Below are 23,159 nucleotides of genomic sequence, written 5' to 3'. Positions count from 1 at the left end.
CAAGGGCAGGCTGTGTGTGCTCCAGCCGCCCAGCTTCCCTTTTGAAATCGGCTCTTTTCTAAGAACTGAAAATAAGCACCCTAGGCCGTGACTTCACTTTTCTTGGAACTGCTTTACATTAGAAGAAGAAAACACACACACACACACACACACACACACACACACACACACACACTTCATTTAGCTGGTTTTGGATTACTGAGTTCCCTGGTCATTCCTGTTATGTCTTCTTGTAAAGCTGAAGTTTTACCGCAAAATTCTGATGCATCAGGTGAAGTAGGATGGGGAAGCGGTGACCCCGTGACATGGTCGAGGGTACTGTGCCCTGGCGTGTTCGGGTATGATTTAATTCTAGAGGAGAGAAAGAGCTGGGATGGACACACTGTGGGGTCACATTCAGATCCCTCCAGGTCTCAGGTATGACTGCGCGAGCCTGAGAGCTGTCAGGCCGCCAAACAGGCTAGGGCTGGTGTCACTAAACCTCAGGCCACAGTCCAAACTCACCAAACAGCTACCTGTTTGCAAGGAGAAGGAGAAGAAATGCACTTCGAGCCACAATGACCTACATTGTAGCAGGCAAGTGGAGCCCGTGCCTGCTTAGGATAAGGGAGAGAGTGGCTTAGCCACACAGGAGTTCCAGTTCTGGTCCTGCCCTTTCCCATCTGACTTTGGCCTTAGGGGGTCAGTCTCTGAGCTGGACCCAATTCTTCCCTCACAGGATACTCCCCAGTAGGTTCGTGGGAACTGGAGTAGGTGCCCCTTCTCAGTGGGGATCTCTATAGATAGGCACATACGTTGTTCTGAAATCATCTGTTGGTATCTCTGTACCCTTCGGAGAAGGCTTTCCAATGATGTGATGATTGTGTCTTATCTGTCTCTGCCCCACACAGGGCCTTGCAAAACCTACATGGGTTGTCGGTAAATGTTGGGTAAATGGCTGCTTTTTAGGTAGGAGGACAGAGGAAACCCACAGGGAACAATGCTCTTGAGTTTACACTTGGCACACAACAGTTTTCAAATGAAAGGAGCACTTACAAGCCATGCCTAACTCAAAGCACCCTTTGAATTGAGCACCCTGGGTAATTTATAACCAGCCTGAGGGTGCTTGCTAGAATGTTCGAGAGAACTTTCCGAAGTACAAACAGGGACACCTTGATTAAGAAAAGGCTGGAGGAAAAGCAGAGAGACAGCAAGGCACCCCCCCCCCCCCCCCCCCGCCCCGCAGATTTATGCACTTGGGGCAGAATCTGAAATTACAGCCCTACGGGAATCTGTAAACATCTTTTGATAAAAAATGCAAATTCCACCAGGAGTTACAATGCCAGGGACTGCTAGAAGATTTCCCCTATGTTTCTTCATTTTATTGTGTCAATGCCCCTGGGACTATCATCTCCCCAGCACCGCCTCCTGCCCCACCTCTGCAAAGGAATGCAGTCCTTTGTCCACGGGCATCCAGCCAGCAGCCTGTGGCAGAGAGGGGTGTCAGGCCAGCTGAGGTCCCACGTTGTAGGGGAGGTGGGCCAGCACCGTCCATCTGAGGGGCTGTCCTCTGAGAACCGCCTCCAGCCTACTCTGGAAGCTCCTGGTCTTTCCACTTAGGTGCTAGCTCCCCCTGCTGGCCAGCCCCGGGCACCGCCGCCCTGTGCTGTCCCAGATGGGATGAGATGGGATGAAACTGGGGCCATGAGAAGCCTCACAGCTGTCCACCCTGGGAATTTTGTCCATTATGGCCAGGCCATCTTGGAGGTGGGGGACGAGGGACAGTGTTGGAAGGGTTATGATGGTCTTGCTTTTTGAAGCCCTGCTCTACTGCCTATTAACGGTGACCTTGGGGGGAGTGGGCTTCACTTCTCTGAGCCTTATCTCTGTCATCAGTCCAAAAGGGGTCACTTGAGGTCAGAGAGGTGAAGTAGTTTGTCCACATGGCAGTCTTAGCAGGTGCTCAAAAAATGTTCACCTCAATGGCCTGCCTTTCGCTGAGCACCTGCTGGGTTCCAGGCTCTGGAGACACACACAGTGAACAAAAGACACGTGGTAGCTTCCAGTGGAGCAGTGTCTTCACATCTCTGACCTCCCTCCTGCTTACAGCTCCAGAAACTTCTGTGATTAAGTCACACTCACCAGGATAATCTCCCCCATCTCAAAGCCCTTCACCTAATCATATCTGCAAAGTCTGCAAAGGTAACATTCACAGGTTCCAGGGATTAGGCTACAGACATCTTCAGGGGAGGCATTCTCCCTACCCAGTCTGCCCTCCGTCCCCCCAAAATGCACGTCTGTCCCAAAAGCAGAGATGCTTTTGCTTCATCCCAAGGCCCTACGTCTTCTCTGAATCTCATCATCTAAATCATCTGAGTGTGCTGTGGGTGGGCCTTGAGTGTAACCCACCGTGTAACCACTCCTCTCCACTGGCGACCTGTGGAACTCAAGAAACCAAGCTCATCCCCTCCAAATGCTGTGGGTGAGAACCCAGAGGAAATGCAGTCTGGTTCTGCCCCTGATCCAAGGGACCAGAGATCCAGGCAAGAATGATAAAGAAGAAGAAACAACGAGGCTCCAGCACGTGCACATACCTAATCACTGGACTTCCCTTCCCCCTGGGCAAAAAGGAAATGGAAAGGAGCTTCTTCTCAGAAAGGTCTGTTGGCATCTGACTGTGTCCATGGAGCAAAAAGCAGAACCAGCAGTTTTCATCAAATAGATGGTGCCTGTTTGGGAAAGTCATTCAGGGCCAGGCCCCACCCTAGGGTCTTCCACTGCACTGCTGTGTTGCCTTTGGGTGCAGAGACTTCCCCAGAGGACCGCCCAGCCTGGGGGTCCCCGCACAGAGGCCTCAGGGCTATGGCACGTAGCTGATTATCATCCCACCTGGGCTGCTTTTAACCTCGTCTCTACCCACATCTTTAATTAGAATTCGTGTGGGTAGGGCTTAGGAAAATGTAAGCATTTAGAAAGCTCCTCGGATGAGTCTTAAAACCAGCCAGGTGTAGCAGCCGCAGACCTATAGCTTCCTGGCCCGGAACACCTGGTGGAAGTAGAGCCGTCCTAGTGCTGGTCAACTACTGAGCCTTTTGCCTTCTCAGATGGGGACCCTGGAGTCCAGAGAAAGGGCAAATGAAAAATTCAGGAACCCTTGGGACCAGGAACAAGGGGGCCTCTCATCCCCCAGCTTCTCTGAGGAGGAAGAGGAGAAAAAAACCCCTCGGAGGAACCGGGCTAGACCACCTACTTGCTGCTCCTGGGCATCCTGGGCCATCCTCGGTGCTGGACCGCTGCTAGGGTGTCGTAAAGTAGTGATATCAGGTCTCCTTTTATTTTATTTTATTTATTTGAGAGAAAGTGAGCAAGAGCAAGAGGAGGGGGAGGAGGGCGGAGGGAGAGGGTGAAGCAGACTCCCTGCTGAGGAGGGAGATCAATGCAGGGCTTGATCCCAGAACCCTGGGATCATGACCTGAGCCAAAGGCAGACTCTCAACCAACTGAGCCACTCAGGTGCCCCTCGGTCTCCTTTTTTTTTTTTTTTTTTCAAAGTGAGTCCCTTTGAAGGAAAGTGTTTTTTTTTTTTTTTTTTTTTAAAGATTTTATTTATTTATTCATGAGAGACAGAGAGGCAGAGACACAGGCAGAGGGAGAAGCATGCTCCATGCAAGGAGCCGGATGCGGGACTCGATCCCGAATCCAGGATCACAGCCCCGGCTGAAGGCGGCGCTGAACTGCTGGGCCACCAGGGCTTCCCGAAGGAGAGTGTTAAGTGAAGAATAGCACTAGTAGTAGGTGAATGATCTGTGTTTGGGTAGCCCGTTTGCTTTTACTTAGACTAGAGAGCTGCACTGTCCCATAGAGTAGCTGCTAGCCTCATGAAGCTATGGAGCACTTGACGTGCACCTAGGGCCGCCAATAGGGTTGCCGAATTCAGTAAACCCAGAGTAAATGGGAGTAAATACAGGACGCCTCCCATTCCCTAAGTGTGGGCTGTGCATGATGACTTCTTTCCAAAGAGGACCCCGTGGAAAGGTGTAGGGGGGAGGGTAGCTTTCCAGTGGAGAAACCTGACCCCTCAACCTCAGCCAGGTGGCCATGGTGGACATCAGCCATGATGAGCCCTGTTGAGAGTGTGATATACCCTTGGCAGGGTGTAGTGAGAATGACTCCTTCCCTCTGCTCTACCCCAGCTCTGCTCTACCCTCCACCACAAGGAAAACATGAAATAAATCCTAGTTGATGGATATTTGACAAAATCCCTCACCAGTACACCTCAAAACTGTCGAGATCCTCAAAAACAAGGAAAGTCTGAGAAATTGTCACAGCCAAGGTGAGCTAGTGTCACAGCCACATGTGGTTATTTAAATTGGGGCGGAGCCTAAGAAGACAGAACATCTCAATGCAATGTGGGAACTTGCCACAGAGAAAGGGTGCAGGACAAGAAGAAATCTATAAAGAGCATGCACTTCAGTTAGTAACATTTTATATATATATATATATGTATATATATATAATTTTTTTTTAAGATTTTATTTATGAGAGATACACAGAGAGGCAGAGACACAGGCAGAGGGGGAGGGAGGCTCCATGCAGGGAGCCTGACGTGGGACTCGATCCTGCGTCTCTAGGATCAGGCCCTGGGCTAAAGGTAGCGCTAAACCGCTGAGCCACCCGAGCTGCCCCGTTTTCTATTTTTTTTTTAAATTTTTATTTATTTATGATAGTCAAAGAGAGAGAGAGGCAGAGACACAGGCGGAGGGAGAAGCAGGCTCCATGCACCGGGAGCCCGATGTGGGATTCGATCCTGGGTCTCCAGGATCGCGCCCCGGGCCAAAGGCAGGCGCCAAACCGCTGTGCCACCCAGGGATCCCCGTTTTCTATTTTTTAAAAAGATTTTATTTATTGATGAGAGATACAGAGGCCGAGGGAGAAGCAAGCTCCCTGCAGGGAGCCCGATGTGGGACTCAATCCCAGGACCCCGGGATCACGACCTGAGCCAGAGGCAGACACTCAACCGCTGAGCCACCCAGGCATCCCCAGTTAATAATGTTTTAACCTGGGTCTATTGTTTGCAACAACAAATATACCATATTGATGTAAGATGTTTCCAGTAGGGGGATCTGGGGGTGAGGTAGTTGGGAACTCTATACTTTTTTCACAATTCTTCTGTAGATCTAAAACTGGTCCCTCCTGTGTCCCCCCACCCCCACCAAAGTGGCTTTTATTTTTAAAAAAAGATGCAGGCTGCCCAGTTAAATGTGAATTTCAGATAAACTAATGCTCTTTAAGCACATCCCATACATTATTTGGGATTTAGTTATTCTAAAAAATTATCCATTGTTTGACATTCAAATTTCCCTAGGTGTCCTCCATTTTGTCGGGTAGTCCTACCAAACTGAATTCTCAATTCTTTATTTTAATGAATTTGAATGTAACCAGCCCTGCGTGGCCAGTGGCGGTGCGGGGGTGGGTAGGGTACTGGGCAGCACAGGTGTGGGTCATGTGGGTTGCTAGCCCTGAGGTCAGCAGTGAGAAGGCAGGTGAGGCCCTGGAAGCATCTTCTAATTCCAAGGTCCTCTTACTGTGTTCACCTGGTTCCTGTAGACAAGGACCAGTGCTCCGAAGGATGTGCTGGGAGCCCAATGGGGCAGTGTTGGGGCTCCAGGAGGCCTAGACAACCCAAGTCTCTGTTCAGTGTGATAGCTGGAACATATGCTTTGAAACTATTGGTTATGGACCATCGTGCCACATAACAAATTGCCGCCAGCCCAGCAGCTCGTCTGATACGGCATGATTGGGTTTTCTGCTCAAGGCCTCACTAGATGGAAATGAAAGTGTTAGGCCAGCTGAGCTATTTGTAGGAGGCTCTGGGGAGGATCTGCTTTCAAGCTCATTCGGGTTTTTGGCAGAGTCCAGTTCCTTGTGGTTGCAGGACTGCGGTCCCATTCCCTCACTGGCTGCAAGTTGGGGGCTGCTCTTGGCTCCTAGAGACCACCCCCATTCTTTGGCCTTGTATCTCCTTCCATCTTCTTTTTTTTTTTTTTTTTTTTTTTTTATCTCCTTCCATCTTCAAGCCAGAAAGTGTCAAATTCCTCCTGAGCTTCCAATCCCTGATTTCCCCCTCTGACCTCTAAGCTCCAGTTTATAGGTCACATAGGATAAGGCCCGTCTGTCTCAAGGTCAGCTAATTTGGGACTATGACCTCTCCAGATTCCCTTCATAGCAACACCTAGTTTCCCTTCCTACTGTTGGATTGGGTAACTGGGAGCCACGTGTATACACCAGGGGTGGGGATCTTGGGATTGGGAAGGCATCTTAGAATTCTGGCCACCACAAGGACCTGACAACCACAACCACGTAAGGGATAGTGTGGGTTCTAAGCCAGACAACAGGGCTTCGAATCCCAGTTCCCCCCACCACTCAATGTCTGTGGCTTCTGGGACACCCAACCTCTGAGCCTCTGTTTCCTCACTGGCAAAATGGGAATAAGAGCGATCTTGTTAAACTCCTCACGTGGACTGTTTCTGGCCGATCACGGAGAGGTCTTCTGGTCATTCCCACTCCCCTGCTGCTAGAGCTGCCCTGCCCCCTTGCAAGACCTGCCTTGTCTTTGGAGGCGTGAGAATAGCGTTTTCCCTGCTTTCCCCACATTCTTTGCCTTTCTGGCTTTTGACAAGGCTCTTTAAGAATGAGCTCACTGGCTTGGGCTCTCGATCTCCCCGGTTTGGCAGGCTGGACCAGACTTGGCATGGGGGAGAAATGTCAGTGGGAAAAAATCTGTTAAAAAAAATGTATGCATGTAGTAAAATGCATATCCAATTCCAACATAAACATAACTGCACACGTTGGTGTGTGTTAATGAGCCCAATGTAGGAAATGTTTGGTCGATCTAAGTGAATTTCCATCTGCTCCCTCACTGCATGGCTCACGGAAGATGAGACTTTTGGTGTTAGCATTCTGCTGGAGGGAGGCCTTTTTCTGTGAGCATCCTGTTTATTCCATGGTCATGGGCCTTTAGAACCAAATTTGCTTGAAAGCCCTCATGAACATATTAATGGAGAAAGATGGAACAAGGAATCTTGGGTAATGTGAAAGCAAGGGCCAGTTTGCGCAAGTTCCAACATGGGTGGTTTATAACTAATTGGAAAAACATGACTCTTCTCCATTAACTTAATCCTTTCTGCTGTGCCCAGGACTTAAGTGTTCCCAGAAGGCTTAAGGGGGCGTAATTGGCTCCCAGGGTGGTCACCACAGTTACAAAAGGGGTGAAGAGCTCATGCCTATGCCCAAGGGTCTTTCAGGTACTGCCCACTTGGTCTTGGGGAGCAAGGACCCTGCCAATCACCAGCCTTCTTGGCTAGGGCTCAGGGCTAGGTGTCAGGGATGGCAGAGAGGAGGAATTTTTTTCCGGCTTTAAATTTAGCTTTCAAAATGAGAGGCTCTGGGAGGCAGAGTTTGGGGCCCAGGCAGGAAAAGGAAAGAGGCCACATTGGAGTCCTTTCAGAGCCAAGGAACCCCCTCACCCATTAGTGAGAAGCACAGTGTTGGGTCCTTCCATCCTTGGATAAAGCTATTTTCAGAGACACAGAAGTGGACAGTTCTACTTTCCCTTCCTAGTTGGGGTTCTCTGTTTCCAGGGATGGATGAGCTGGCTGGCCCCTGGCCTGATCAGTGTCCTTCAAGAGAAACCTCTGTCAGCAGAGTGAAACTCATGGCCGACACCACCAGCACCTCTTGTTGGAGCACCTTTGCTCAAACTGCAGGCCTCCAGGCCAGAGGGACCTGGTGGGTCCAGGCTTTGCCGGCTGGGCTCAGACCCTGGGCCTCTTCTCCCAGAGCCGTTGGGTGGTTTCAGGATGAAATGCAGCCTGGGGAGCACCCTCCCCCCTCACCACAGAGCGTCTGCCCAAGGGGGGTGCAGACCAAGAGGTGATACTGTTATTAGAGTTATAAGAGTTTGTGGTTTCCTTTCTCTGTCCCCACTTCCTTCCTGAAACCCCAAAAGAGGCTTCTCAGGAAAGGATGGGCCTTTCAGATCTGGGAGCACAGCTGGGAATGGCTGCTCCCAGTTAGGTTAGCCAGCTAGAGCCCAGGGTGACTGGGCTGAGTTGCAAGTTTGATCCACCAGGGCCACTGAGGCACAGCCAGTCTACTACTGAGCTGGGCCAGCCATTATGTAAACACTGCCTTTGTTCAGCCATGGAAGCTGTTCCAAATTTGAGGGGGGAAAAAAGGGTTGTGGAGACTTGTCCTGCTCAGGACAGCCTGACTCCCAGTGACCATGAGATGAGACTGGGTCGTGGGCCTCCCAGGAATTTTTAGTACAGATGCATGTGTATAAGAGGCCCTAGCCCTTTGGCACTGGCCACTCTTGTTCCTAATAATTCCACAGTTGTGTGAAACGGACCCACTCTTGTGCCAGTGGGATGCTAATCCTTAAACTAGTCAAGCTGTGTAAGGCTCCTTTAGGAAGTGGCTTCACTAGAGCCAGGGATGGGATTCTCCATTTGGAGGGGCTCTGTGGCTGGCTACCCACTTGCTTTATGGAAACTTTGACCTGTTCCAGGCACCTGAGAAACTAGGAATTAGTGGCTCTGGAAGCAGAACAAGGTACATAACTTATGGGTCCCAGCATAAAATGAAAAGGTGGGACCCCTGGATCAAACACTATTATGATTCAAGATGGTGGGACGCCTGTGTGGCTCAGCAGTTGAGCATCGGCCTTCGGCTCAGGGCATGATTCCGGAATTGGGTCCTACATCGGGCTCCTTGTGGGGAGCTGGCCTCTCCCTCTGCCTGTGTCTCTGCCTCTCTCTCTCTCTCTCTCTCTCTCTCTGTGTCTCTCATGAATAAATAAAATCTTTAAAAAAAAATTCAAGATGGTGACAGGGCATGCAGGCAGGTGTAGGGGTGCTTCTGAGCACAGGGCCCTAACTCTGCAGTGTGCATGCCTACAAAGCCAGCCCTGATCTGGAGAGCGAGTACAGGGTGGGCAGCTGGTCTGGGCACACAGATGGGTTTGTTCACCCTACCATCTTTCCTGGGCCCACTGAGACTCATGAAATGAGGGGGGCTTTCCCTAGTCTAAGCTGAGAGGCTGGCTGAGTGTGACGTGCAGTGTGTGTGTGTATGTGCGTGCGCGTGCCCGTACATGTATATGCATATGCATTTGTGCATGTGCACGGGTTTCATTTCCTGGGTTGGGGCACAACTGTAGGCTGGGGCCACTAGACCTTGTGCCCCCCTTTGTACCCACCTCAATCTCAGACTGGCCTGCATCTTGAATGGTGCTGGCTCTGACCTGTCCCCTCCCTTGTTGTCCATGGCTCTTGAAGCTCTGGCCATCTGAATGGAACAGTAAAGTTCAGCTCCAGGTTTCTGCACTGTTCCTCTTGGAACTGGAAGATTTCACATGAAGTTGTACAGAAACAGACAATGATGGATGGATGGATGGATGACCAAGATTTTTGGCCCCTAGCTAGATTCCTTTCCTGCCACCTGGTAGTTACAGGGACAGCTGCTGATACCCTGTTCTTCACTAAATGGTACACAGGGAGTGGGGGCGGTGGTGGCAGAGGGTACACTGAGGGCTGGAAGGGGACAACAGCCACTGGGTGAGCCGTTAACGGTTTATACTATTGTTTACTCTTCTGTGATTAAAAGTGCTTCAACCCTCAAAAAAAAAAAAAAAAAAAAAAGGTGGGAGCAGGGCTCCAGACAATCTCTTTTCTTTAGGATAGAAGGTCCCTGAGCGTGGACACCTGACCTAGTCATCTGTCACAGGGCTCAAAGCAAAACCCAGAAGACCGGACAATGATGCATTAAAATTGCCATTCCTCAGGTCAACGTTTTTCCAAAACCACCTGTGCTTTTGGGCTATACATCTTTTGTTACTTCTGTCAGAGAAAACTGACTGAATTGATGAACTTCAAAAGCAAATCCATCCCTGCCAAGAGATCCTATTACATGTGAGCATGGAAGGATAACCCGAAATGTGATATTTGCTCCTTGTTTTCCTTGCCTTTGGCCCATGGCCCGGGCATTCCTGCAAACGCTTTGCCCACAGCCAACCTTGGCTTCCACTGTTTCTAATGAATTCAGCTGTCATGCTTATTGCTGTTCCCACTAATGGAATGTCTTTCATCCTCAAGCTGCTTTTAAGATTTTTCTCCTTTTCTTTGATTTCCATTAGTTTATGATGTGCCCAGGTGTGCTCGTCTTTGTGTTAATCCTGTTTGGGTTTTACCGAGCTTCTTGGATCTGTGGATTGATATCTTTCATCAACTTTGATTAATTACTGGCTATTATTCTAAGATACTCCTCTGACCTATTCTCTCTCTCTCCTCCTTGTGAGACTCCAGTTGTGCGTATATCAGACAACTTGTCCTGCAGATCTCAGATGTGTGTTTTCTTCCCCCACCCTCTTCCATTTCATCTTTATTTTTTGTTTCTTTCTGTGCTTCAGTTTGGATAGCTACCATTGGCCTGTCTTCAACTTCACCGATTCCTGTCTTGGGCTATGTCCAGTCTGTGGTTAAATTCCTCTGATAGATTTTTTCATTTCAGATGTTTGTATTTTTCCATTCTAAAACTTCTATTTGGTTCTTTCATAAAGTTTCCATTTCTCTCTTAAATTTCCATCTCTTTATCCATCGTCTCATTTTACCTCTGAATTCTTTAAACTATTTTCAAGTCTTTGTCTACCTATTCCAGCATCTGGGTCATGTGTGCATCTGTTTTAATTAACTGAATTTTCCTCTTTCACACAGCTAGTAATTCTGGATTATATTGTTGAACATTGTGGGTGACATGTTGTAAAGATTCTGGATTAAATTATCTTCCTCTAAAAACTGTTGAGTTTTGTTCTTGTGGACCGTTAAATTGACTAACTGATCACCTTGAACATATCAAGGCTTGGTTTCAGCTTTAGTATGGGTATATTTCAGGTTCCCTCTTCCCCCCTCCCAAGTAGTAGTATATAACCCTACTCCTAAGGTATGCTTCACACTCTTAAGGCCTGGATTTTTGGTGGTGTCAACTGAATGCCTCACATGATAAATCAGAATCTTTCCTCCTTGGGTTGGAATTGTATGACCTCTAATATTTCTTTTTTTTTAAAAAGATTTTATTTATTTATTTATTCATGAGAGACACTAGAGACAGAGAGAGGCAGAGACACAGGCAGATGGAGAAGCAGGCTCCATGCAGGGAGCCTGACGTGGGACTCAATCCCAGGTCCCCAGGATTAGGCCCTGGGCTGAAGGCGGTGCTAAACTGCTGAGCCACCTGGGCTGCAGCACCCGGGCCACCTCTAATATTTCTGTGCAGTTTGCTTACCCCCCACCCCTCCCCACACATCCAAGCAGTTTCCCAATGGACCTCAGAGTCTCATTCTGCACATACAGTCTCATCCTGCAGCTTAGGATTTGGCCAAGGATCTGAGGTGAACCTCTTTGCACATTGCTGGGGCTCCTTCTATGTGGCTCCTCCTCCTGTACTTGCCCTGCAAGTCTCAGATGCCTTAGCATCCTTGAACTCTGATCTTTGTTATCTTCAGTTAACAAGACCCACTGCTCTGTTCAGGCTATGCAGCCATGCTCAGTGTCCATTCTTTTTCTCCCTTCCAAAGAAGGCATTGGTGAACATGGACTTCATCTCAAGTACTCCTCTTAAAAACTGCAGCTCTGTGCTGTGCTTGCAGGATTCATTGTCCTGCAAATGAGTATCTTATGTATTATGCTTAGTTTCAGAGTTGTGTATGATGAGAGGTAGCAATCCACTGAGGCTGGCTTGCAGATTTTAAAACTTTTTATTAGATCATAAAGTGTGTGTGTGTGTGTGTGTGTGTGTGTGTGTATGTGTATTCTATATTTCTGGGGTTTGAGTCCTGCTTAGAAAGGACTTTTCCTACCAAGAGATGGTTAAAAGTTTCTTTGGGTTTTCTCCTAGTACTTTTACAGTTTCATTTTTTATGTTTAAATCTCTGACTCATCCATAATTCATTCTGATGGAAGAAAAAGGTAGAGGGGTCTGACAGTGTTTTCCCCAGATGCTACCAAGTTGTTCTTTTTTTTCTTAAGATTTTATTTATTTTATTCATGAGAGACACAGGCAGAGGGAGAAGCAGGCTCCATGCAGGGAGCCTGACATGGGACTTGATTCTGAGTCTCTGGGATCACGACCTGAGCCAAAGGCAGATGCTTAACTGCTGTGCCACCCAGGCATCCTGCTACTAAGTTGTTCTAATACCAATAACTAGAGAGTACTTCCCTCCACTGATTTGAAATGAAGTATTTCATTATATGTTAAATTCTTGAATGTATTATGTGTATTTTTGACTTCTGTCCCATTGATATGTTTTATGTACATTTCTATATACATATTTGTCGGTATGAAATTATTTTAATTAGTATAGGATCATAATCTGTTTTAGTGTCTAACAGTGTTAGTTGTTTATTCTTACTTTCAGAAAGTTCCTGGTTATTGTTGTTGTTTTTAAAAATTTCATGAACTTTAGAATCAGCTCATCTAGTTGAAAAATTATTTGTGGGCGCACACACAGAGACATGTATTTCCCTGTGGGGTATTTTTATTGAGATCATATTTACATGTTAAATTTAAGGAGTTGCTTTTTTAGTGGCTTTATTTTTATACATTGAAAATCACCCATTGTAAGTGTACACTTTGGTGATGTTTAGTGAATTTATAGAGTTGTGTGGCCATGACTACAGTCCAGTTTTAGAACACTGCTGTCACCCCAAGAAGAGCACCTGTGCCCTTTACTGTCACCCCCTGTTCTTACCACCAGCCCCAGGCAGACACTGTCCCACTTTCTGTCTTGGCCAATTTTCCTTTTCTGGACATTTCATGTAAATGCAGCCATACAACCTGTGGTCCTCAGCATCTTGCTTCTTTCACTCAGTATGTTTTTGAGATCTTTCTCCCTTGTAGCAGGTACCAGTACTTCCTTTTCACTGCTGAGCAGCCTTCCGTATTATGGACACACCACAGCTTGTCTGTCTGTTCAGCAGTTGGTGGGCACTCGTGCACGAGTCTATGTGAGCTCATGTCTTCATCTCTCTTAGGTAGCAACCTAGGAGAATTGCTGAACCATATGGCAAATGGGTATCTAACTTTTTAAGGAATTGCCAACCTGTCTTCCTTCCAGAGTGACCACGTCATCTCACACCTCCACCAGCATGTGTGAGGGCTCCCATTCTGTATTCTCCCCAACACTCAATATTGACAGTTACACCTCTCTAGTGTTGAGTTTTTCTAGATAAGAACATATGCAGTATGGCTTTCTTTACATCTGAAGTCTTTTATATCTTCCAGGGGCTTTAAAAAGATTTCTCCATCTGGATTGTATACATATTAGCACATTTGCTTCTGGGAGGTGTTTTGTTTTGTTTTGTTTTTTGGAGTGGGGGTGTGGTTGTAAATGGGATATTTTCTTTTGTTAACTTTTCCAACTGCTTACTGTTTGAGGGCTAGGTATTTGGGGATGTTACTCCGATATCCCTTAGTGATCTCTTACTGTCTGCTACATTTTTCCATTGCTTCTCTGGGACTCTCCAGAATAAACACAGTTCTTTCTCTTTTTTCTTTCTCCTCAAATTTCTTTTTTTCCCCTTAACTACTTTCATCAGCTAGGATCTTCCAAACAAAATAGTAGTGATAGGGGGCATTCTTTAGTTCCAGAGTCTCATGGAAACTTCCCTTGCTTCCAACCATTACAAATGATGCTGACTTTTTGGCTTGATGGATGTGAGTCTGTGTGTGTGATTCTGTCCTGTTAAGAAAGCATCCTCCTTTCTAATTTGATAAGAGATTTTGTCATAGGGCAGCTCCGGTGGCGCAGCGGTTTAGTGCCACCTGCGGCCCGGGGTGTGGTCCTGGAGACCCGGGATCGAGTCCCTCATCGGGCTCCTTGCATGGAGTCTGCTTCTCCCTCTGCCTGCCTCTCTCTCTCTCTGTCTCTCATGAATAAAAAAAAAAAAAAGAGAGATTTTGTTATAATGGTAAATTTTATCAAATGCCTTTCAGCATCTATGAAGAACATGATTTATCTCCTTTAATACATTAAAGTAAAAGGTGTCCTTGTCCTACAAGGTTGGTTCTGGTGATTTCTCCCTTTAATGATCATGGTAGATTTTATTTGCTTATATTTTATTTGGGATTTTTGCACTGATTTTTAGGTAAGCAAAGTTGGTCTGTGGTTTTCTTTTGCTGTAATTGTTGGCTTTCGATATCCTTGTCCCCATATGGAATTTAGAAGTGTTTCTTCCTCCTCTAGCCTTCCCCCAACCCCATTGGTTTATTTATTTATTATTTTTTTAAAAGATTTTTATTTATTTTTTATTAATGAGAGATGCAGAGAGAGAGAGAGGCAGAGAGAGAGAAGCAGGCTCCATGCAGGGAGCCTGACGCTGGGGTTTCCAGGATCACGCCCTGGGCTGAAGGCAGACACTAAACCACTGAGCCACCCAGGCATCCCTACCCCATGGGTTTAAATGGCATTGGAATTAGCATTCCTAAAGGCTTGGTTGATTTCACCTGGGAAAGAACCCATGCCTGAGGTCTACCCTTCCTCTCAGACCATGACGGCCTGGGGGAAATAGTGGCATCACTAGAACAACCTTCTCAAGTTTCTTCTGGTATAGATATTTTTATCTTTTTGGCACCTTGGGGGGGAAAAGTTTTCCTCTACCTTTCAAAGATTCTTCTGACTGGTCTGAGTTAAATTGACGTGAGACAGACTAACAGGAGAAAACTCAATTAATTTTATATATATGGGAATCCCACACACACATGAGAGGTTCAAAGACAGAAAGGAAAAATGAGGTCTATATGCTGTCCTGAGCTAAGAGATGGGATAGGGGTCTGGGGCTTCAAAGAGGGAAGAGGGCATTCTCAGAGCAATAGGGAGACCAGATGTTTGGTAATAGATGTTTGCCCTGCCGTACAGATGGATCACTCAGATAAACCTTTATCTATGGTAATAACTCTTATCCTGGGAGAGACCCCACCATTTAGATTGTCTAGGCTGTTAAGGGAGGGGCAAAATTCTCTTGAGCTTGCAGGGTTTCAACTGCCTTCAGCTCAAAATAGCCCATGTGCCAAAGTTGCACATTTTGGGGAGACTTGTCCTGAGCTTCTTCAGGTTCTTCATACTCCCCTTCGTCCCCCAAAATATGTCTCCTCTAGGTTTTCAAGTTTTCTTGCATAGACTGCGGCCCCAGCAACCCCCTTCTTGTCTTGATTCGCTTAAACCCCCTTCCCCACCACCAAATAAAACAAGTCTTAAAGTGACTTCAGTTTAATACTTTTTCTATTAATTAATTTTTGAGAACTTTTACATTCAGGAAACATTACATTCTTCCAAGTTGTTCTTGGAGGAATAGGCCAAGATATACATCATCTCCCGGAGCGCCTGGGGCAGCAAGAAGTCACCAGAAATTGTCTTTTGCATTCAGCAGTCAAGGGTCAACTAAGGGCTCAGCTCTTCTCCTGAGGGTAGACATGCTGGTCAGAGTGCTTCACTGTGACCTCACTTCTACCCCTCCCCTGTTTTTTTTTTTAATTTTTATTTATTTATTCATGAGAAACACACAGGCAGAGACACAGGCAGAGGGAAAAGCAGGCTCCCTCTGGGGAGCCTGACGCAGGACTTGATCCCAGGTCCCCAGGATCATGACTTGGGCTGAAGGCAGATGCTCTACCACTGAGCCACCCAGATGCCCCTTCTTCCCAGTCTTTAAAAAAATAACCAAGAACCGAGGTTAGGTAATAAAAGTTCACATGGGTTTCCCCAAGATGTGTGTTGACTGGGTCAGTTTCCTCCTTACTTTACACAACGGTCAAACATAAGCAGTTTTTCCTCGGCCCCTTTTGTTGTAAAACTCAGGCTTCACTCAAACCATCTCATGGAGTGTAGATTGGTTTTAAAAAAAAATGCATTTATACTTGCTCTCTATATGTTTTAATTTGCCCATAACCCCCCTGTACATGGCAAGAATGGGACTGATAGAGGTGAAGGGTAGCAAAACATGCTGCTTGAAAATATGCCCCATAGGGATAAGCATTTGATGTAGAGGCAACTGAGAAGAAGCAGACACAGGAACAGCTCCTTCTGTGCTTTCCCTATTTGCCCAGGAGCAGGACTAAAGGTATCTCCCTCCCCTCCCTGCCAGGAAGGGCACAGGGTAATTCCTGGAGACAACTCTAGTCCCTTATGAGCACCAGAGGCATCTGCAGTAAGAAGCTCTGCTAAAGACTGGTCCTTAACCACTCTTCGTTCCTCCGTATATTTGCCTTCCCCTCAGTGTTCTGCCTCTAGGAGCTCAAAGTCCTTCTCTGACTTTTCACTAAAAAATGTGTTCTTTTGTTAACACACACTCTCTCTCTACACACACACACACACACACACACACACACATTTTTTTATTCCTCATGTGAGTGCTCCTATGTGCATGCTTGATGAGTATGCTAGTAAACTTCTGTTTTCTTCTTGCCAATCTGTCTCTGGTCAGCACAATTTATAGGGGCTCCAGCCACAGAACCCAAGATGGGTAGAGCAAATGATTTTTTTTTTCCTCCCCTACAGAAGCTTCCTCCAAGAAATGACTTGCATGTTATTCTCCCTCAAGATGAAAAGCAGTCTCAAGTAAGAAGGGGTCACCTGCCTCCTCCCTCCTCTTCCTCATCCCCCCTCTGTTTCCACCTTCCTCCTCTCCCTCTAGGCTTTTGTCCCTATAAGCACATACCACTCATGGCTACCCCCACCCGTCTGATTTCAGAAACAAAAAATTTCTTAGAGCCTGTGTCTCCTCCCTGTTATTTTTTTCTACTATAGTAAAATGCCTAGAAAAAAATTTTACCATTTTTTTGAGTGTCTGATTCAGTGGCATCAGATACATTCGGATGTTGTACAACCCACCTCAGTATTTTCCCTGAGACTCTATACTCATTAAACACAGTCTCTGTTCTTTCCTTTTATTTTTAAAAATCTCTGGGACAAATAGCATCATACCAGTTATAAAAGGCATCTTTATTTTTTTAAGTTTATTTTTCTTTCTAAATAAAATTTGTTTTAAATAGGCTCCACACTGGCCTTGAACAACCCATGACACTGAGATCAGGACCCAAGCTGAAACCAAGAGTCGGAAGCCTAACCAACTGAACCACCTAGGCGCCCCCAAAAGGAATTTTTAAAAGAAAAAAATCACCTACAGGGTGATCACTCTTCCTTATGACCTGTTTCCATTTTCCTATGTCCCCTACCAGTTTTTGTCAATATGTAGTCCTTCTTAGTGCAGCTTTTTGCAGTCTTCTGCTTTACTTGGAGGAGTCTATTCTTTTTTCTCATGTTAATATATTGCCTCATGTTGGACTTCTTGACAAATGAGTTCGAGATAGTGTATCAAATTAATAGACCACAACTTTAAAAAATCATTTCCCTGTTAGCGGTCTGGGATTTTTCATCATTTTGACTAATGAAGTTATTTTGAAATTCTTGGGAATCATTCCTATTCCCCTCCCTCCCTAGTTTTGGATAAAGTCCCAGGAGTGAGGCTTATTATGTCAAAGAAATGAATGGTTTTAAAAAGATGGAGGAGACCCACTAGCGAGGTATTAACTGAAACTGCCAGTGACGGAATTTGAGGGCTTCAGTTTTGCCCATGGCCTCACCAATTCTGGGTATTATTACTTAAATACCTACTCTGCAGCATAATAAAATCACCGTTATGTTTCATTTAGTTAGTAAAATTACATTTTCTGCCTCATGTTTACTCCTTAGCTGTTATTTCTGCTCTTTTGCTCGTTCTATCCTTTACCAAATGACTCGACAGAGACTGGATTTCTAAAAACTTTATTTGCAACTGCTCTTTATATGCTGTAGACATGCCTGTAGGTATTTTTAATGGAATCACCCCCAGCCACATCCATTTTTCTTTAAGTTCTGCGCATGTGCATGCACACCCAGCCACACACCCCAAATTGCAAAGTGTTGGTTTTTGTCATATCTGCCTTGAGAAAGGAGAACTGCACTTCCCCCTTGGGGTCTGGGCGCGTGCCCAGCCTACCGCCCTTTTCCTGGTAAGTGCTTGGCTGGGGACAGAGTGTGGGAGGCAGGTTGTGAACCCTCTTCTATTTTCTGTCTGGACCGGAAATCACAGATCCTTTGAGCAGATCTAAATACTGAGGTCGTGTAGTTATAACCCATGGGCGTGTCAGACTCTGAACTGCTCAGCCTACCCACCCTGTCCCACATTCCAGTAATTTTACTGTGAACAGTCTCCTTACTTCCTCTTCCTCCTCGGCTGGTTTCCTTGCAAGCAAGGCCTAGCATAGCACCTCTGATGGTTGGGGGTGCCTTCCTGATCACGTGTGACACAGCTCATTGGGCATTTTAATGTGGACTAGGAGAAAATGAATAAGCACTACAGGTATGGATGGGGACAAGGCTAACATGCACTTGACTCTCAATGTCAATGGTAGACTATATGGCGCCCAGCTCTTGCAAACCTAGGAGGTGGTGACTGATGCTGGAAGCCTTGAGGGTCCAAAGGGCCCAGATCAGTGCCAGCAGACAGCCAGTCTGCTGGTTGGATTACCTCGTGTAAGTCTGCTGGGCTCTCTGAGCCTGCCTCTTCCATCACACGGGGGCATGCATTCCTCACTGGGCTATTCTAAGGTCTGAGAAAAGATCAAACATCTTTCAAAGAGCAGTGTCTGGACTCTGGGATCTTTTGGTTGTAACCCATGACACTATGGCAAGTGCTCAACAAATCAGAACACCCCTCCTCCTCCCCCTTCCCTCCAGGGTGTGGGAATGCGCTAGATGGGCCCCATGCATGCCTTCTTCAAGAAACTCTCACACTCTCTAGAGTTCCTTCTTTGAAACTTTATTGAGCATCTGCCGTGTGCTGGAGATTTCTGTGTAGGGAGGCTGGGGCAACTGAATCTGGCATCCGACCTTCTGGTTGCCCCATTCCTCCTGTCTGACACTTTGCTCTGTGCTCTGGAATCTGGACCTTAGGACTCTGTGTACAGAGGGCTTGAGGGAGCCTCCTACTGGTGGGCAGATTTCACAGGCACCCAAGCCTCTCCCATCATTCCAGTGGATGGTTGGTCCCATCAATCCAATGGACGTGTTAAGGGAATCCACCATATATGTATTTTTCAGACAAAAATTCAAAGGATGGGTCTGCCTTCCTAAAGAAAGGCTGTATCCTTGGGGCCTGAGTGCCCCTAGCACGTGTCTGTGGAAACCAGCCCCTCAAAAAGGAGGCCTTCTCAAATGTCCCCCAAACATTCAGTTCCAGGGTCAGCATCTGCCCCAAAGAGGACACTTTCCCACCAGGCTTATGATGAAGAGATTTGGGACCATGAGTCTGCCTTAAGGAGTCTCGTGCCTTAAGGGAGATGCTGCAGAAGGCCAGGGAAGCCAGTCCCACACCGGGAAGACCCCACGGCAGCCCAGGCTCACACAGTGGAGGCCTCAGATGCAGCAGCCGAGCAAGAAAAAATATCTTGGGTAAGAATAGTTGCTGGAATGGAGTTCCCTCTTCTGAGGTGGGCCCAGCGGGCCAGGCTGTCTCCTAAAGAGCAGTGCAGGTGTCGAGGAGGAAGGGAGAGAATCATCCAGACCAGTTGTGAACTTTATTATCCCTAGAAGTATTTTGAAATCTTTGAGTCTAAGCCCTCATTTGCTGTAGCAATTGTGATCTCTGAGCCTCCTGCCGTTTCATGCTGGTGGTTCTGTCCCAGCCAAGAATAAGAATCCAGGTCTTGCTGAGGAGCTGGGATTGATGGGAGAGGAGGAAGGAGTCTGAAATCATTGGCAGTCTGGTGCTGGCTTAGGGAGACTCAAACTGTAAAGAGAAGAGAAGGCTGTGCTGTGTACCCAGAAGACAGGGGCCCTCTGTTTGCAGCTGCAGCAGTGTCCAGCCAGTGTGGCCCTTGTTAAAAGGACCTCTCCCCCTTTGGACAAGAGCAGCAGGTATGGTCAGGTGGTTCCCTACACCTGTCAGCAGAGAACCAAGACATGACACCCCACCCCCACCCCGGAGTTCCCAGCCTAGGGGGAGAGCTGAGCCCCAGCACCAGAGGCTTTGGGAGCATGGGGGATGCACCTAACCCAAAGTGGGTTGTTTAGGGAGTCATGCCTCAGCTGACTCCTGGAGGATAAAGAGAGGGTATCCAGGTCATGAAAGCAGCAGGGACATTTGGATGGATATAGAATATTTGGTGACCTCTGGGTGGTTTCCCTCCACTTTCAGAGCAATCCAGCCTCCTCTGCCCCTCCAGAATCCCTGGCTCACGCTGGAGTGTGGATCTCTGCACCCTCCCTAGGCAAGCCATCATTGGTAGGTGAGTTTTTAAAGTTTTTCTTTCAGATCTCTTCTACTTTGTGTTTTTTTTTTTTTCTGGTCTAAGTAGGGATGGGGTTGTGAATAGAGTGTGCAGTAGAAGCAGAGAGCAGAGACACTGTATCTCTTTATCTGGCTGCTGACCTCAGAGGGCTTCTGACGTGTCACCACCCAACTGTGGTGTTAAAGGCTAGATACCAAACCCCTAAGGGAGGTCCCACCTATCCATCCTTTGTTATTTTTGAAAATAAAATATGAACATTAAAGAATTCTATTCAGTGCCTTTTCTGAAGAGAAGAGAGATTCCACTTGTGGTTCTTTTCCAGATAGGCTCTACTTCCAAGCTGCCGAAGTTTACAGTCCATGTCAGATAAACCCAGTCGTGAATGAATTCCTGCGTGATTGTGTCTGTCTGTGCTGGTTCTTACCCTGAGAATTCGGTCTCTGTGCTCATTTTGTATAGTTACATTGCTTATAAGTACAGTGTTTATTGTCATATCACCACGCCTAGCATGGAGTTGGTGCTCCACAGACATTCTTTGGTTTAAAAGATGTTAATTGCCATGGATAAGGGCACAGGGCACTGTTAGTACGTTCACAGTGTCATACAGCCATCACCACCAGCCACCTCCAGCACTTTTTTTTTTCATCTTGCAAAACTGAAACTCTGTCCCAGTTATGCAACAACCCCCTTTACCCACATCCCCCCTTCCACCAGCCATGGAGACTTTGTCTCCGTGATTTTGACCCCTCTAGCTGCCTTCTGCAAGTGGAATCATACCACATTGGTCTCTGTGACTGGCTTCTTTCATTTAGCATAATATGCTCATCGTCGTATGTGGCAAGTGTCAGAATGTCTTTCCTTTTTAAGCATAACGTTGCATCATATGTATCACATATTTGCTTATCCATTCATGGGCATTTGGATCGCTTATACCTTTTAGCTATTGTGAATAGCACTGCTACAAATGGGGAGGTGCAAATATCTGGGTCTGTGCTTTCAATTCCTTTGGGTATATACACAGAAGTGGAATTGCTGGATGATATGGTTCTATGTTTAATTTTTTGAGGGACCATCATAATGTTTTTCATAGTGGCTATGTCATTTTTCTTTTTTTTTTTTTTTCATTTCTACCAAGAGTGCACAAGGGTCCAATTTCTCCACATCCTTGCTAACATTTATTTCCTAATTTTTTTAATAGTAGGCATCCTAATGGATATGAGGTGATATGTCATTGTGGTTTTGATTCACATTTCCCTGACGATGAATGATATTGAGCATCTTCTCCTATGCTTGTCAGCTGTCTGGATGTCGTCTTTGGAGAAATGTCTCTTCGGGTCCTTCGACCATTTTTTCTAATGGTTTTAGATTTATTTTTAGTAATCTCTAACCCCTGCCCCCAATTGGGGCTCAAACTCATGACCCTGAGATCAAGAGTCCCATGTTCCTCTGACTGAGCCAGCCAGGTGACCCTCTTTTGACCATTTCTTAATGAAGTTGTTTTGTTGATAGTAAGTTTGCAGTTCTTCTTTATATATTTGGGATATTTACCCCTTATCAGATAACATTTGCAAATATTTTCTCCCATTTCACAGGTTGCCTTTAATACTCTGTTGATTGTGTCATCTTGTGCACAGAAGTTTTTAATTCTGATTAAGTCCAATTTGTCTTCTTTTGTTGCCTATGCCTTTGGTGCCCTATCCAAGGACTCTGCCAAACCTAGTGTTGTGAAGCTTTCCCCCCATTTTAAGGGTTTTATAGTTTGTTTTTATATTTAGGCATTTGATGCATTTGAGCAAGTATTTGTATGTGATGTAAAGTAAGGGTCCAACTTCATCCTTTTGCATATAAATACCTGTTCCCTGCACCCCACCCCACCTCCCCACTATTTGATGGAAAATATTGTGCTTTGTCCATTAAATGGTCTTGACACTTTTGTCAAAAATCACAAGGTTTTACTTCTGGGCTCTCTATTCTATTCCACTGGTCGTATATATATCTTTGTGGCAGCACCATACTGTTTTTATTACTGTAGCTTTGTTATGAGTTTGAAGCCAGGAAGTATAAGACCTCTAAATTTCTTTTTCAAGATTGCTTTGGCTATCATATTCCATACGATTTTTTTTAATTATGTAAAAGGCTATTGGGATTTTGATGGGCAGGGCTTCTTTAAATCCCTAGATCACTGAGTAGTATTGACACCTTAATGATATTAAGTATTCCAATCCATTAACATGGGATATTTTTTCCATTTATTTGTACCTTCTTTAATTTTCAGTGATGTTTTATAGTTTTCAGTGTACAAGTCTTTCAGTCCCTTGGTTAAGTTTATTCTCAAGTATTTTATTAATTTTAATACTATGGCAAATGAAATTATTTTCTTAACTTCCTTTTGTTTTAGTGTATAGAAGTGCAACCAATTTTTGTGTTGATTTTGTATTCTGCAACTTGGTCAAATTTATTAGTTCTAATACAGTGTAATCTCTAGGGATTTCTGCAGGCACAGAGGAGATTATATATATTTACAAAATACATATACATACTTATATGTGCATATATATATATGATCATTTTTGTCTGAGAACATACATAACATCTTCCTTTCCAAATGGGATGCCTTTTTTTTTTCTTGCCTAATTGCTCTGGCTAGCATTCCTAACACTATATTAAAGAGAAGAAACCAATATAAACATCCCGTTCTTATCCCTGATCTCAGAGTAAAAGCTTTCAGTCTTTTGCCATCAGATATGTTCTCTCTGGGCTTGTCATGTAAGCATTTTATTAGTTGAAGTTTCCTTCTAG

The 23,159-nt window shown here is 45.9% G+C and overlaps 1 protein-coding gene across 1 annotated transcript in view; it reads right to left on the bottom strand.

Annotated features, from left to right (window-relative positions):
- Positions 1–18,893: 18,893 nt before the first annotated feature.
- LOC121487086 overlaps positions 18,894–23,159 on the bottom strand; it is a 140,522-nt gene continuing 136,256 nt past the window's right edge. Inside the window, exon 67 of the mRNA XM_041748532.1 lies at positions 18,894–19,858. Within this exon, the coding sequence (XP_041604466.1) occupies positions 19,854–19,858 (5 nt within the window). The 3' untranslated portion in view covers positions 18,894–19,853. The remainder of the gene's footprint in view (positions 19,859–23,159) is intronic.

The sequence above is a fragment of the Vulpes lagopus genome, chromosome 3 (assembly GCF_018345385.1).
Source record: "Vulpes lagopus strain Blue_001 chromosome 3, ASM1834538v1, whole genome shotgun sequence".
Taxonomy (NCBI): Eukaryota; Metazoa; Chordata; class Mammalia; order Carnivora; family Canidae; genus Vulpes; species Vulpes lagopus.
Note: the sequence above shows the minus strand (reverse complement) of the source record. Positions and strands in the feature narration are given on the sequence as shown.